Below are 15,986 nucleotides of genomic sequence, written 5' to 3'. Positions count from 1 at the left end.
ACTCATGTCACCGGCCCACTCCCATCCTACATGAAAATGGTAAATCTGGCCTTCGGTGACAGAAGGGATAAAAAAGCAATACCTAACAATATTAAAGCAGAGTCAAAGAGAGGACAGTAAACCTCCAAAAGAAACATGTTTATTTTCATTAAAAAAATTTAAATCAAAACACAAGATTGCAAAGAATAATCATGTTACTTAAATCCAAAGATGACAAAATTATAAAACAAGTCTAAACAGAAAGTTATCGCCTCTTCTGGAAGATGTTGCCTCTTCCAATTCCACCACGGCCTCGACCTCTTGCAGCCACTGCAGAAAACACAAAAGACAGTCCATTTAAATATTGAATTCTGAGGCATGATCATCTTTCTGTGCAACGTTATCCCAGAAAAAAAAAAAAAAACAATAACCTTATTTACAAATCATATAAAACAAGAACAAAAACAAAGCTTCCCACTGACCTTGGGCTTTAAGGATAGCTGCCTTGCCCCGTCCTGCACCAGATCCCTGGTTCTTGTTCTTCATACTCTTTAACATAGGGGCATTTTTTAACATATCGGGTAAGATCAGGAAGCGAATCTTGCTGCCACGAATGTAGACTTGCTCCAACTGTGCGACACGGCCATCACGATAAGTCACTGTGATATTAGACATCTGTGGGGGGAAGAGAAACATGTATAATTTTACATCCAAAAGAAAATATAAAAAAAAAAACACTGGCTGACAGAGCAGCTTTTTAAAGTTTTGATGTATACAATGTTAATGAGAGATCCACTACAAGAAATCTGAACATGACAATGCAAATCATCTGTAAGCAGACTGGTCTGTAACCTGCTTTCCAGGATAATACAATTATCCAAGTCAAAAACAGCATCCCACTACTCAACAACTATTACAGACAGCTTGTGTATGATCAGATGCTTAGAGACCTCAAAAACAGTTTAAAAAAAACCAAACAAATAAAACATTACATCTACTCATATCGAGCAGCTGAAAATGGATCAGAAAGTGCTGCAATGAAAAGAAAAAGGGGGAAAATATGGCAAACCAGAACCTGCTGCCAATATCCCTGCCTCGCCTTTGTTGACTCAAGAGTTCTTGAAAAATTGAGAATAAAGTAGTTACAGTGAGATGCTTTGCTCACGGACTGAAAGGGAGGACAACTCTGACGAGACCACCTGAATTTCAAAACAGTTACGCACTGAACTATTCAGCAGTCGAGGGGAGATACCGTAGAAACACCTTTTGATTGACAATAAGATAATACCCAGTTAACAATTACCGTGGATCTCATGCCCTTGGTGTTTTTTTTTTATTTTTTTTTTTTATTTTTTAGACAGAATAGTGAAAACCCCCGTTTATAAAAAATATTCATGCGCTTGTGTACTTAGCCATAGTCACTGTTTGGGTAAAGTGTGCCATTAAGAACGGTTGAGCCTTGTGTGACAACTTCCAAAGCTACTTTCAGCATTCAGTGCTACAGGACTAGGCATACAGACTGGGACCATTTAGTCACCAGCATGTTTCGTGCAGCGTTCACTTTCACTCACCTCACAAAACTATGAGTTACTCTTTAACTCTTTAAAAATATTGAATAAGCGCTCGTGGAATACTGGAATTCCACATGTCTAACAATAGCAAGAAGAGACATGTCATGTTGAAAATGACAACATGAAACAGTCACGCCGTCATAAAATACAAAGGAAAGCAACTACTTTTTATGCCATGTTCTCTGTGTGGCCCAAAGTGTGCAGGGAAATTAAGTCTGTAATCAGACATCATTCACAGAAAGAGTTAGGTGAATTAAACACAATGGACATGCAAATTTAATTGTCAGCGATACTAATACGTCAACCAATAACTTCATTCAACATGTAATAAAACACATCTTTTCATCCTAACCGCATCACTGTTAAATGTTTTGCTATTGTACAGACAATGCCATCATACTGTTCAGAAGAGGGGAGTTTGGTGCCTTTTTTTTTTGTTTAAAGCACCAACTAAAATTACTTATTTTTCTTGAAGTTCTACTTTACTTTGCAAGATTTCTAAACTTGTGTTGCTTTATCAAACGCAGCTAAGTAAAATAAATGTCCTTAATAACTCAGAGGCACCGACGGGCTCGCAAGCAAAGCCTGAAAGACGATCAAATTATTGAAGTTGGAAAATTAAGGCACCTTAATGGTGTATACAGTGTAGATCTAGAGCTCCTTTCAACTGAAGTTTTTCCCCTAGATTGTATTTTTTTTTTTCACATTAATGATTCCCATTAATGGAAATTGCATGATTTGTGTTAAAGTAATTGAGAAGTTCCAAGCATAAATAAAACAAACAAAAAGTGTTTGTTGAAAACTATAACAAATATTAAGTGCATGTATATTAGCTCAATTAAATATATGTGCTTTATCTTTTTATTGTAAGAACCCAACCTGGCAGTTCATGTTGTCCTCGGCTTCGATCAGCTTGCCCCTGTACACCTCTCCAGTGTTGGTCTCACAGGTCACAATGTGTCCCTCTGCTTCATGCAGGACCTTGATTGGTACGCCGATTGACATGTTTCTATGCTCTTCCTAAAACACAACGTGATAATAAGGTATGTTATAATGCTCAAACTTACAACAGCCCTGCAACACAAAAAATGAGTCTATATAAAAAGAAATATCAGTAACCACTTTGTTATCTAACATTTCCGATTCTTCATATTTCATATCTAGCAAGTACAGTGAAGAAATGTATTATTATTTTTTTTAAATTAGTCTTTACTTTAACTCCGTTATCAAATACTACTCTTTGAAAGACTGCAGCGAGATAATGCAATACTCTCTAGTTTTAAGCAAAACACGGTCAGAGCTAAACATTTCGATGCTAACCTAGCAAAATGTTAACGGTTAGCGAAGTTAGCAATATTTTCTAGCTAGGCTACAACGCACTCCTTAAACACTCCAGCAGTTACATAACTTACAACCACGTATAATCTTACAGAACATGCAACAAACTAAACCCTTAAATGGTGTGAATGTATATTCGTAGCATTAAAATTAAACTAGTCATTCAACTAAAGTGTTGGGTTCGGAGAAGTACGCGGAGCCATGTTGTTAAGTGAACGAATTCGCCTTAAAATGCATCACAGCCACAAACCAATGTAAATAATAGAATAAGTTACACAACCATTACCTCTCAGTAGTTAAGTTTTTTTTTTTTTTTTTACCTCAAGTGACTCTCGAAAGCAGTTTTCTTTGTGGTCGTTTCTTCTTGCGCTACTCCACAACGTGCACTTGTCGCTTTCGCGTCTCTTTTTGAGCCTTTTTTTTTTCACCTACCCACAATGCAACCGTAGGTCAACTTAGTGTTTCCGGCATTGTTTCCGGTGGTGTCGTCCGCAAAGCATTGTGGGATCTGTATTTTGAGCTGAGGCTTTTGAGACGTTGTCTCAAAACGCTTTTCTACGTTGTTTTATTACACCAGTAATACACCAGTTGGGCTACAGCTGACTCAGCTAGAAATTTTTGTTGAGTTAGAGTTAAGAAATACCTTATCAACCATGTTCGCTGTTCATCTGGTGATCATCAGAACTGAACTCTTAATCTGATACCTGAATAACATGGTCACTGATCATTAACTTCAGCTGATCTTTATATGTTTACATTTGAGAAGTTTCATCATTCGTTGACTGTAATCTCTCCATTGCTGAAGTCTGGTTAGCATTTAGTTCAGGGCTGTCTGGTATTTTGTGGAAAATGTGTGTTTCTCCAAATCCTCAGACCCAAATATAAACACTAATTCAAATTCAAAATTTAAATTTATGTCAGAGGCACCATCAATTAAAAATGTCTTTCTTAAAGTGGCCGCATACCCCCGAGTTAAAATGGATGGATTGTTTCCCTCCAGTACATGATGCCATCATGGCATTTTTTTTCCTTTGAAGAAATAACTCAGATTTGAATCACCCATAACCACACAATGGCATGACCTTAATCTCAAGCTTATCAAAATAGCACAACACAAGATATAAAAAGATGTATTCAAATAAATGATTTAATAAATTTTAATACCCCTGTACATGACCACAAATTGTAATAAATAACCAATATGCATATTTTTTTATCAACATGTAACATATTAAATACATACCCATGTCTGTTTATTCATGGAGACATGTCTCTGGGAGTGCTACAAGGCACATAAAAGTTGCCTAATGCAGGTCTTTTCCACAGTGGAAGGGCTTTTTAATGGGCGAAAGAGAAGGCATAATGGGATAATAAAAGACATCACCAAATGAACTTTCATTTGATTTCCATTGCATTAGGCTCCTTGACCGGCGTCAGACGCCAGTCCACTCTGTAAACACTCCTTGCTGAGTAGCCTACGATCATGTGTATGCACTCTACATGTTTGTGTGTGCACATGTGAGGGTGTATTTTTATTTTTTTTCATGCTCTTATGTAAGCTGGCTTGACTGAAAGTAGGGATGCAACCCAGGCATATGGAGTGGTATTTGCAAAGATCAAACAAGCCTTTTGTTTTGGGTGGTTGGTAACTGGTCTGTATACCTGGGTGCCTTTGATTTCTGTTTCTTAGAAGCTGAATTGACAAGAGACATGTGTTGCATGGCAATTATCAAATCACTGATCAAGCATTCACTGTAGCAATAGCATGTGTTTTGTTGCTATTCAACACTTCAAGAAATTACTTTACATCTTTACTTAAGAGATGGTGTGCAACTTATGACTGCATTATGGTTTGCCTCAGGCTGTTGCACATGACTCTAATCAATAAGACAACTGATTACATATCTTATTAGAGCAACTTCTGTCTGCCATTTGCAGTTTGTAAACACTGCATCTATAACAGTATGAGTGTGGGTAATGGTAGAGTTAGATAGGCGGATTATTCAGCTTTACAACAGAAAATAACCACAAAACAACAGTTAATTGTTTAAAACTTCACTGTCTTTCCCAGAGATCTCTGTCCAGTGCTATCGTCCTGGTATTCATCTGGCTGTTATCTTATTGAAATATATATCTCTCACTACGGGCACTCTGGAAAATAGGATTTCCCCATAAATCATCAAACTTCATGTTTTCTCCTGCCCTGGCAAGTCAATCAGTCTGTGTCACAGAAAAAAAATCTGGTAATAATGAGGTGACGCTAAATGCCCGGTTTCCTCCTCACCTACTATTGGAAACTGTCGCCAAATAGTTGGATCTTCATTTCATGAAATGATAAGATTCAGTTTCTCACTGTCTGAGTGGTAGTCAGATTCCTCAGGGCAAACTCTCTATGAGCTTGTCTGGCAACTTTATCATGAAGGCCTGAGTGCAACACCGATGGCTGTCCTTTTCATAGAGATCGCTGGTTTTGATTCCCCGATGACAAAGGCCCTTTGTCCCTGATCGCTCAGATTTACAGCCAGATTTAAGACACATGGTGATGGCTCCAAACAACATAACGATGAAGGCCCATCTGCTATTTAACACTTTAATTGGTGCACAGTTTTTTAGAATTATTCTGCAGATAGATCTGTGCCATGACACAATCCAGTCTCACAGGACCATAGACCATAGACCATCCCCTCCACCTCTTAACTAGGTTTTAACTCTGACATGCATCACCTGAGGGATGTTATAAAGTAGGGTCTAAATACTGGATATTTCAGCCCTTTATTTTCAAAAAATCAACAAAATACTCCAAAACAGATATTGCTTTGTCATTTTAGAGCAATGTAGGGATATTGATGAGGAGAAAATAAATGAATCAGTTTTAGACTTAATGTAATGCGGAAAGTCTGAAGGGGTTTGAAAACTCTCTGTTGGCACTGAATATTCATTTCTCCACATTAATGCACCCACTACCTACAATACTACATAAAACATAAAAAAAAACATTAGTCTGAAATGATTAACACAAAGCCAAGATGCCATTGCCCAGCATGTCAACAAAGCATAAGCAGCTCCAATTTGTTCTCTTTGAACAATTAGGTAAGTTTGTTGTGCATCACATCCGACTCGCATATGGTTCATGAGTTTAAAAAACAAATATCGCAAGGAAAACAGACTTCCGAGAAGGATAGAGTTGCTGTTGTTGTTAATTTGTTGAGCCTTAATGAAACTTTCTTCATGTCGTAATACTTGCAAAATGTTCTTCTCTGGTATTTGTCAAGCATGCACAGTCAGTTGGTTTTGAGGAGAGAGCTTGAACAGTCACAAAAGCAATGCAGCTTCCCTTGTCTTTCAGCTCCAAAACTTCTGTGGCTCCTCCCTTAAAAATGGTTGACTCTAATGTATCCTCTGCAGGAAATACCATGCATGGCATCTCCTGCACTGCTGACAAGGTGTCACTCTTTACTTGGTGTCCATTGAGTATGTAACTATTTGGTGCAGGATCTAAATTTGACATCCAGAAGCAAGAAGGTTCAAGAGCAGTTTTTTGTTTAGTTTGATCAGGGCTGGCGTCAAGGACATAACTATTTATGACTGTGCCACATGATGAACTCTCTTTACTGGTATGGGAGATCCGTCTCATACTTTCGCTGCCAGCACCTCTGCTGTCAGTGCTTCCAACCCCAATCCCATGCCCATTTCTCTGTCTCAGAAAGTGCTGGTACAAAATCCTCCGAAAAGTCTGTCTGAACTCCCGAATGCGGTACGCATAGATCAAGGGATTCACAACAGAGTTAGCATGGGAGAGGATGATAGAAATGTTCATCACCCAGATGTGCGGGCGCTCACAGTTCTTACATAGGTGGTTAAAACAATTAAGGATATGCAGGGGAAGCCAACAGAAAGCAAACAAACCCACAATGATGGCCAGTGATTTTGCAGCATGCACTTCCTTCTGCAGGATTGAGCGACTTGAGCTTGATGATGGGGCTCTCCTTCCAGGACCCGTTGTGTGTGCAACTTTGAGACTCATCAGTCGGAGCTGGCGCCGTGCCACCATGAAGATATGTGCATAGATGACCAGCATGACCAACAGTGGGACCAGCACACAGCCAAAGAAATTGAAATATATCATGTAGTCCAGGGTAACCACTTTCTCAAACAAGCATTGGGTCATCCCATCGGGGCAGCTGTTGTTTCCAGTGGTAGTTATGGTGGAGTTCCAACCTGTATACCAGAGGAAAAGCTGATTTACTGAATACTTTCAGTCTTGTTTTTTTTTTAAATTTTGTTTATGTCAACCTAGTCAATTTGACCAATTTGATCAATCACAGAAATGACAACATATATGTGACTGACCAGAATTACATATCTCACCTGTGTTCCAACCAAACATTGGGGTCAGGCCAATGCCAACAGAGAGAGCCCAGCACAGTGCGATAATGCCCTTTGCCCTCTGCCCTGTCACTACACTGTTGTACCTGAAATAAATCAGAACACAGTAGCTCACTATTGGGCTAGATGCTTTATGATTGTGCCCTGCAGGGGCTTTGTCAGTATTTACCAGTTTAATTAAGAAGAACATGGTTATGTACTGAAGCCTTCATACATTATTTGTTTAATCAGCTAATAATTTAATCAGCTGATATTTCAACTTTAAACCTCTATTAATGTTATATTACATATGCTCACGTACATAAAATTTCCCAAGTTGAAAATAAATTTACATTTTTCACAAAAAAATCTAAATTTTTTTAAGTATGTTTTAGGAAGTGTGTTGTACACTCCTCTTCCCTACCATTTTTGAAGGCAGAGCAGTTGGCAGAGGGTGCCATCCTGCATTGTGACATTTCATGACTGTACACACGATGAGTGGCATTTCCTTCCCGCAATGTAATTTACCGCCATGCGTCTTTTTCACCTCTGACTTTACCTCAAAGCTCTTGCAATGCAGTGAAATTCTGTCGACAACTTGAGGTTCTTCTGTGCTACATATGTTTTAAAGGTTTGTACCTAATAAAGGGGACATATAATGAAAAATATTTTGGCATCTTCTTAGGCAGTTAGGAAATACTTGAATATTCTGACACAACACAAACTTGTCACTGCCCACAGATCTGTTTTATAGAGAGCTTTGCTCCTTAAACAAGGTTCTACCTTCAGACAGTGATTTCTGGCTGAGAAAATGCTTGTTGAAAATGTTACATTTCAGCCAATTGCGTTATGAATGTGTGTGTAGCAATAGCAGTGATGACACAAATGCAAATTCAAACCCCTGAAGCAAGCAAGATGAGGAAAAAAAATGTACAAAAGCTAAAACTGAAGGCACTGCTATGGCAGGAAGCCCATAACACTAAAAGGTCCAAAACATAAGGAAGAGTGTGGCAAGGAAATACTAGATTGGTATTAAAAAGACAAGCACATAGTGTAAAACAAAGATAAGGATGTGGCACTGAACGAAGGAAACCTATAACAAGATATACAGAAGGAAATAAAGACAAACACTTTGCATGTGAGACAATCAGCAACCCAGGACCTAAAGTCTGTACTGCAAAGAAGGTTCAGTATATGCTGGGTATCTTTAGGTGATTTGGCTCAAATAACCTTAACAATGGAGATCTTGCTAAGCAGTACTAAGTTGCTAAACAGTTTATATGATATAAGTGGGTATGAATATGATCGCACAGACATCAATTGATGCAATTTTGCAAATGGGATATACTGCAGACTGTTATAAAGCATGAGGAAAAGGCAAGGGAATGTTTTATATTTCAGTGATGATTTTTATAAACAAAGTCATAAATGTTAGCTCTAAATCTTTAAAAGTCAGCAGAAACAAGCTCTAGAATAATCAATCCCTGTTTTAGGCAACATAAACGTTCCCTTTGCCAACACATCACTAATAAAGATGCTTCTGTGTGAAAGTCAAACAGCTTAATCAATCCTAAACTCCCGTCAGAGCTGAACACTGTCACTGTTAACATACTGACATCTATTTCATTTTTTTTTTCAGTTTCCAAGGGAAGGGAATGTTCGGGAGGTGGTGCTTTTACATCTGGTTGCCATGGTTATTGATCTGGTAAAAAAAGAACCCAGCTTGGTGATACTGAAAATCCAGAGCTGAACCTGAAGTTACCCCACATGACTTAAAACTGCCACTGTGTTTTCCACTGAGCTCCTGCACGGGCAGGTTGGCAACCATTAACATATATCAGGTCTCCTCAAATTCAGACAAATCATTAGCTGATTGGTCTTTGGTGCAAGGATTGTGGCACCAGTATTACTACAAAAACACACACCGAAGCTATTATGCAACCGCTTATGCAAATGCACCACCTGCTATGGCTTACTAAATTAAATATCCTTGCATGACAGGAGAAAAGAATGCAACTGCTGCTAGTCAACTGTGGGTTTAGTTACACACACACACAGACACACACACACACACACACACATAAACAATGGGTCAGTGTTGTGTCATAATACTTGCAGCTGAAACAAGAAAACTGAGGATAACATTTAAGTTGTTGATTGGGTGCTAAAGATCAAAGTTTTCACCAGGTTTAATCCCACTAAAAAAAAATATGAGTACCTCATGTAAACATATGGAAATTTACATATTTTTCTATGTACAGCTGGACAGATTAGCCCTGATTGTATTTCCTTTGTAATTGAATCTATTTCGCAACACATGTCTGTGTGAAATAACTCCTCCTTGCCTCACTTGAGTATAACTTTCCACGTATGAAAGGATCCTGTCAAAAGTATACTGTACCAAAAAAAGTCCTAAAGTCGCTGAAAGTTTCAGTTCAGTTCATATGACCAGTAAAAAGTGAGAAAAGACACCTCGGTTGATGCTTTTCTTTCCTCTTACCTGAGTGGGTTGTTGATAGCAATGTAACGGTCTACAGCAATAGCCAGCAGACTGAAGATAGAGCTCTGAGTGAGCACGAGAACGAAGCAAGCGATGAACAGGCAGCCGTAGAAGTCGCCACAAAAACCCACACTGATGTGAGATGGATAGAACACATTGCAGGTTAAAAAGGTAGCTATCAGAACAAACATGAAAAATCATCAGGACATTGTGATCTTGTAATATTTTGATGGGAAAACATTAACCCTAGTCCCAAATGAAATAATACCTAATTGTGATGGCAAAAGGAATTGCCAGCAGCCCAACCGCAATATCAGCCACTGCCAGTGACACCACAAAGTAGTTGGTGATGCTCTGCAGGTTGGAGTTTAGGCAGACGGACCAGCAGACCAGAATGTTCCCAGCCACAGCCAGGAGAGCGATCACCAGCTCCAGGACAATGTAGATTACCTGGTCGCTCCTTAGCATTGTTGTTTTTTCCTCTTTTTTTCTTTCTTTGTGCTTTCATCCCACACACTCAGCTGCTTGACTTGTTTCTAGAGAAAATAACTGCTTGCTGAACAGCATCGTACAACTTGGGGTGAAAAAATGACTGTGTCACAGAGTGAGAGCCAAAGCAGGAAGTTCCCACCACAAGCATCACACGTGATGCCTCGTTTCACGTATACCTTTTACCGTACAACAACCTTATCGGTCAGTTAGACTTCCTCTTGTTCTCTGTAAAAGTCTTTGTCTCTTTCGTGTTTGGTTCAGTGCGCTTTGTCACAGATGGAAGTAGAATATCGTGGACAGGGCATTTGGAAGGTTTGCCCAGTAGATGCCCAAATCAGAGCAGTGGTCTGGAGAGGGAGAAAGAGAAAGGACACAGTGTCAGTGGGTTTAGCCTGTATAAACAGATTGTAGCTTAGCACACGGATATATAGTACGCATGCACATACACGTCAGAAAAGCCATCTATCACTGGAAGACAAGGGGACAGGGCCAAAGTAGACAGTCCAACAATGGGCCTTTTATTTCAGGAAAAAATTCCCAAAACTCTTCCAGTAATCATTCCCACTACTGACACACTTCCCTCCAAAATCACTGATAATTACACAAAACAAACCACCCATAAATTTCAATGTAACTCACTGTATCACTGGAGCGCTTTGTTAAACTATCATTGCTGTGTTTCTTCAGGGTTATTTTGCTAAATTCCTCTGTTGCAAGCAGATTAGGATTTATTACACAAACCCGGTACGACAGCAATAAGGGGTGTGACATGTAGGCCAAGTTATTTAAGATACTGGGGTAAGACAGCACAAGGGATAACAGACAGGTTCCCTTATCATTTCATATGAGCTGCAGGGATATTGAGGATTATGGTGCTTTATTATTCACTTTCTCCCCAGCAGTTAGAAAACAGATCTTTGAACTACTGAACAAGAAAGAAGTAAAGTTTTTTTCTGGAGGTTTATGCAAAGGCCTGCTTTGAAATTAAATAGAAAAGTGCAAACACTGAGAGGTTCCAAGCTGTTTTGAGTTTAGCCTAACAATACCAAGTTTTTTCTGCTAAAAGTTTCCACTGCTAAAAGTTTCTGCACTCTGTTTTTGTATGTATCTATATCCTATTGATGAAGACATTATAAGTAGTAACAAAAGGTTATTTTCTAGTGAGAAGATAGACATTTTAATTTATGTTCAAGTCGACATATTATGCCCTTGACACACAATTTCCTGACAATTACATGATATGTCTGTGACATGTTTGGTCAAATCAAAACAGAGATGGTGCAGCAATGGACTTTTCCTCTGTTAATTTACACCTCCATTCACGTGGATCATTTCAGGGGTGTAGAGTGACTTACTGGACTCCATTCTGCACCTGTCTTCCTCAGGGTCAGGGTCCCTTTTGAGATCTGCAGTACTTAACATTCTTGGAACACCTTACTATAGTTTGAGAAAGTAGAGTAAGCAGCCTAAGGCCTCAGAAAGCAATCCAACCTGTTTGGCAATTTTACTGTCAAATACTTACTTCTCTTGTCTACAGTTGTACCATGGACAGATGACAGATTACTGATGCCATTTTTAGGCAAAGTCTTGTTACAAGTCATGTTTTGAATTGGCCCAAAATGTTAAAACATAGAATTTAAGAGCTCCTGCCTGGTTAATAACACTAATGTCCATCACATATTGGCTCCGTAAATTTCCCTATTGCTCCATTCTTCCATGTTCTGTTTACATTTTTAGCATTTAGAACCGCTGCTTAGATGAGCGACATTTTATCGATTTTTGTTACTGTAACGGCAGTTGCAACAAATTAGACATGCTTGTAAAGAAAATACACCAATCGTCACAGTTCTACCCACCTCCCAGTACTTTTCCACTCTGCCTGTCAGCCATGCCTAACTCTTCAGCCAACTCAGCTCACCTATGCATCATTAGTCTTCCACTTGCCTAGCAAACCAGTATATAAACTTCCCCTGTTCGTTCACTCCTTGTTAGATTGTCTTTGCTGTGCCTATGAAAGACCTTCCAGCCTTGTTCGCTGGTTTGATCACCTGTTGCCAACTGTGTCCGTTGCGGAAACATCCTTTCTGTCTACGCTCTGGTAAAGCTACCTGCCTTCTGTCACCGACTACGAGTATTATATTGTGGACTTGTCTCAGCATTTTTGGAGCGTCTGGGATTTTGACTGCTGACTTTTCTTATTTGGCCTGTTTCATGTGGAGTTTTCTGCCTGCTCGGATCATTAATCTGGTTTGGACTTGTTTTGCTGCTCCCTTTAATCAGAACTATTGTCGGCAATAAATTGTATTGAGAACTGAGCCAGCTTGGCAGTGTGCTACAATTGGGTCCTAATACCTCCCGTTACACCAATTAAAAGTCAGATTTCCTTGTCCAGATAAACCTTAAATAAAGTATGGGGAGAGGCTCATTCATTGTCACACTTTCAGAAACATAAGGGCCAAAAATACAACACCAAACCCTAACCATAAGGGTTTCAAGCATAGAAAGAGTTGCAGGTTAGATTTTGGAGTTGTCTGTATGAATAAAAACAAAAACATATATTTTTAAAAATGGCCAAGAATGATAAAAGTATAAATGCACGTCGCTTTTTCTATCATCTAGAGAAGATTACTTAACCTAATTTTCCACCCCTTATCGTTGCTAAGAAACAGAAATAACAGGTTGCATTTCACACATGGACATAAAATAAACTATATGAGAATCAAAGATCTGCTGACTGAAAAGAAAAAAATGTACTGATTTTAAGTGTGGTTTACATTTTTGTATGTCATATAGTGTGTAGTAAGGCACAGAGTCTGAAGAAAAAACACTATGAACTACAGTGTATTTTTAGCACAGCAAAGGTCAAGTCAAAACACCAGTAATGTCTTTAATCGTACATTTATTTGGACTTATATTGTCTGAAATGCAAAATGAAGGATATAAAATCTGCTTTAATCTCTTTTGAGGACCTGAGCAGTATGGAAAGAGCTGCTGATTCCAGTGAAGTCAATGCCATAGTCTTACATCATGTTTAAATTTTGATGAGCTATGATTAAACTAGACTTAACGCACTGCAAACAAGGTATTATGTGATGTATTTTGTAACATTTTAATTCAACTTTAATGTCGAAAAAGCATGCGATATATATTCAAGTGTCCTGATACTTATAAGATCAAAATGATCTCAGTGATGTCTCAGTTATCCCCATGTGTGATATCAAACTACAGAAATATTAGGGAAGGGTACTTAAACTTTCCCTTTTATGCATCTTGTAAAAATGTGTGAATTTGAATTGAAACATTTATTTTCACAATGGAATTCTCTGCTTTGGATACCATTGCCAGCCTGTGACAGTCAAGGCTTATGGATAATCGTCTGATACCATACATCTCAAACATGTCCACACTCACTTCTATACATATGTATATATATTATATATTGTACATACTAAATATAAAGAAGTGAAGACACATTGCAAAGAGCAAGAGTTAGAAGTTCAAAGAAAACAGGGCAAACAGCAATTTCCTACGCCTAGTCCCATATATTTCACAATCGTGGATATTTTCAGACATTTTCAGACATTTCATTCAGTGTAATTCTGAGGGCCACTTAGAGTGTAAACCTTTAGCCCTAGCAGCAGTAATCCTGATGGGCAGTCTATTGAAACAAAGTCCAACTTTCTCTCTATTGTTGTGCTATTTAAACTTTCCTACAGGCCAAAGGAATTCAAAAACCAGGGTTTATCCAGCTGGTTTAAAAGCTGCAGTAAAAAAGAAAAAAAAATCATGAGGCTGCAAAACCCCTTCAAGTAAAAGTGAATAAAATAAAAAGCTCAACTCTCGCCGTTTTTATCTCAAGCGATGAACTTTATGGGTTGTCACTTAACCTTATTCCAGTTGACTGAAACTACACGCATCAGAATGAGCATGGTCGAAGGCAGCAGTAGAGGAAGTGATAAGAAAATGCACATCCTGCTGGAAAAGATCTGTCACTGCCATGTCAATCAATGTACTCAGCTCTACCAAAGTCCAAAGAAAACAAAAAGCAGAAATGTTGAAAAAGAAACGCTGCCGTAGCATTATTGGCAAACGCGCTGTGTGTATGACTAATAATGGGTGCTGACATATTAGGAATTCTTGACAAGACAGACAGGTCACTGGAGAGGAGCTGCAAGTTTAAAAACAATCACTGCAGCACATGTGTACGAGGAGAACAAGTTTGGCTTTCTTCAGCTCCCCCACACACTGCTAAAACAGTCTATAGTTTAAAAAGATTAAGCCTATCACGCCTGTTTTAAAATTTCACCCATGTTGATGTAGTGTCTATCTAAATAAGGCCTCCATGTCACCAATTCATTGTCAGAACAAGTTAGATGACCTCTCCTCCCCAGTTATCAGCCTACAGCTTGAATGCTCTTTTCCACTTTATAAAACACAGAGAAAACTACAACTTATGGGGAAACCAACGATCTACCAACCAGTCGTGTAATAAAACGCTCCAGAACTGAACTTTAGTTTACTTATGCATTTGCAACACGACCTGAACAAGAAACGCGTAAACCTTTCTTACCTTGTGTTAGGATGGGGAGGAAAAAAAAGAAAAGCCTGTTTTTCTACCTACTCAGCGTGTTCTGACTGGCAGCGTTCAGTAAAACAAAAGAAAGCACAGTAAGGTGAAATGAAAATGTGGCTAAGTAAGCTGTATCCAAAGGAAATGGCCTGTGACACGGCACCCTCCGCTGCTAATGATGCTGCTCACCGCGATGTAACAGGAAAACATGCGACCGCGGACTTGACGTCTCCGACTTGTGTGCGTGTGTGTGCGCGCACTCTTAGTCATAAACGAGCACCCATAAAGTTGTTGAACTGTTATAGTATAGGACTAAGACTTTGTTTAGAGTTTAGCACGGGCGAGGAAAGCATGGTAGGGCTGAAGGATATGTCAGCCCGGAGTGATTCAATGTCCTCTTAAATGACAGAATGAAATAAAATAAGATGGTATAACAGCGTCATTTTCACCGAGTGTGCTATAATTCGGTTATTCATACTGAAAACACAGTCAGATAGGATTATAAATTGTGTCTATATTTGCTTAAAAATGTGTTCACTGAAACGCACTTTACATTGCTTCTGGGTGTGGCCGCAAGTTGATGTTTATCCAAGGTTTTGCATCATACAGATCTGTTTGCTTATTTGTTATGTAAAATTTGCAAGTCTGGTTCCAGGTCTCAATAAGGATTATGTTTTTATGATATTTGCACGTCATACATCTTAGTTATTTGTCATCTCTCTTATCAATAATTAATTATCGTTTACATATCTCTGTATATTCTGCTCCATTTCTTCTTCTGTTTTTGTCATTGTGTCATATTCGCAGAAAGCCAAGGTAGAACCATTAATATTTCTCTTCTAATTGTTCTCATGTTTCCAGTGACACATTTATTACCAACTAAAAGTATTCAGATCAGACCTTCACTCTATATAATAAGTAGGGATAAAGACATATGTTGCCCAAATATGTTCATCAACCAAAATCGAGCTTGTTGACAGCAATCGACCAATTGGATAACATCAACCCTGGTGGGTCCTGATTGAGTTTGCATTGACTTGGTCGTGAATAAGTCAAAAATGAATTACCAACCCCACTAAAAACCTGGTGTGCTCTGTAGAATTCCATCATATCGCCGCCCTAGAGGCAGGAAGCCATCTGCAGTGGTTCTGGACATATTGTGCTTTTCTTG

At 38.8% G+C, this 15,986-nt stretch overlaps 2 protein-coding genes across 2 annotated transcripts; both read right to left on the bottom strand.

The window, feature by feature from the left end:
- Positions 1–123: 123 nt before the first annotated feature.
- On the bottom strand, positions 124–3,318 carry snrpd3l (small nuclear ribonucleoprotein D3 polypeptide, like). Its single transcript, XM_072371418.1, has 4 exons — positions 3,209–3,318; positions 2,430–2,570; positions 462–654; positions 124–309 (listed from the first exon to the last, which is right to left on the bottom strand). Exons 2-4 carry the CDS (start codon positions 2,553–2,555, stop codon positions 245–247), a joined length of 384 nt encoding a protein of 127 aa, XP_072227519.1. The 5' UTR covers positions 2,556–2,570; positions 3,209–3,318; the 3' UTR covers positions 124–244.
- A 2,346-nt stretch (positions 3,319–5,664) lies between these two features.
- On the bottom strand, positions 5,665–14,859 carry adora2ab (adenosine A2a receptor b). The gene is made up of 5 exons (XM_072372360.1): positions 14,816–14,859; positions 10,022–10,592; positions 9,754–9,885; positions 7,257–7,360; positions 5,665–7,106 (listed from the first exon to the last, which is right to left on the bottom strand). The coding sequence occupies exons 2-5, from the start codon at positions 10,219–10,221 to the stop codon at positions 6,115–6,117; spliced, it is 1,428 nt and encodes a 475-aa protein (XP_072228461.1). The 5' UTR covers positions 10,222–10,592; positions 14,816–14,859; the 3' UTR covers positions 5,665–6,114.
- Positions 14,860–15,986: the final 1,127 nt, after the last annotated feature.

Source organism: Leuresthes tenuis, unplaced genomic scaffold, assembly GCF_036924035.1.
Source record: "Leuresthes tenuis unplaced genomic scaffold, fLeuTen1.0.hap1 SCAF_19, whole genome shotgun sequence".
In the NCBI taxonomy this organism is placed as follows: domain Eukaryota; kingdom Metazoa; phylum Chordata; class Actinopteri; order Atheriniformes; family Atherinopsidae; genus Leuresthes; species Leuresthes tenuis.
This window is presented reverse-complemented; position numbering and strand designations above follow the sequence as displayed.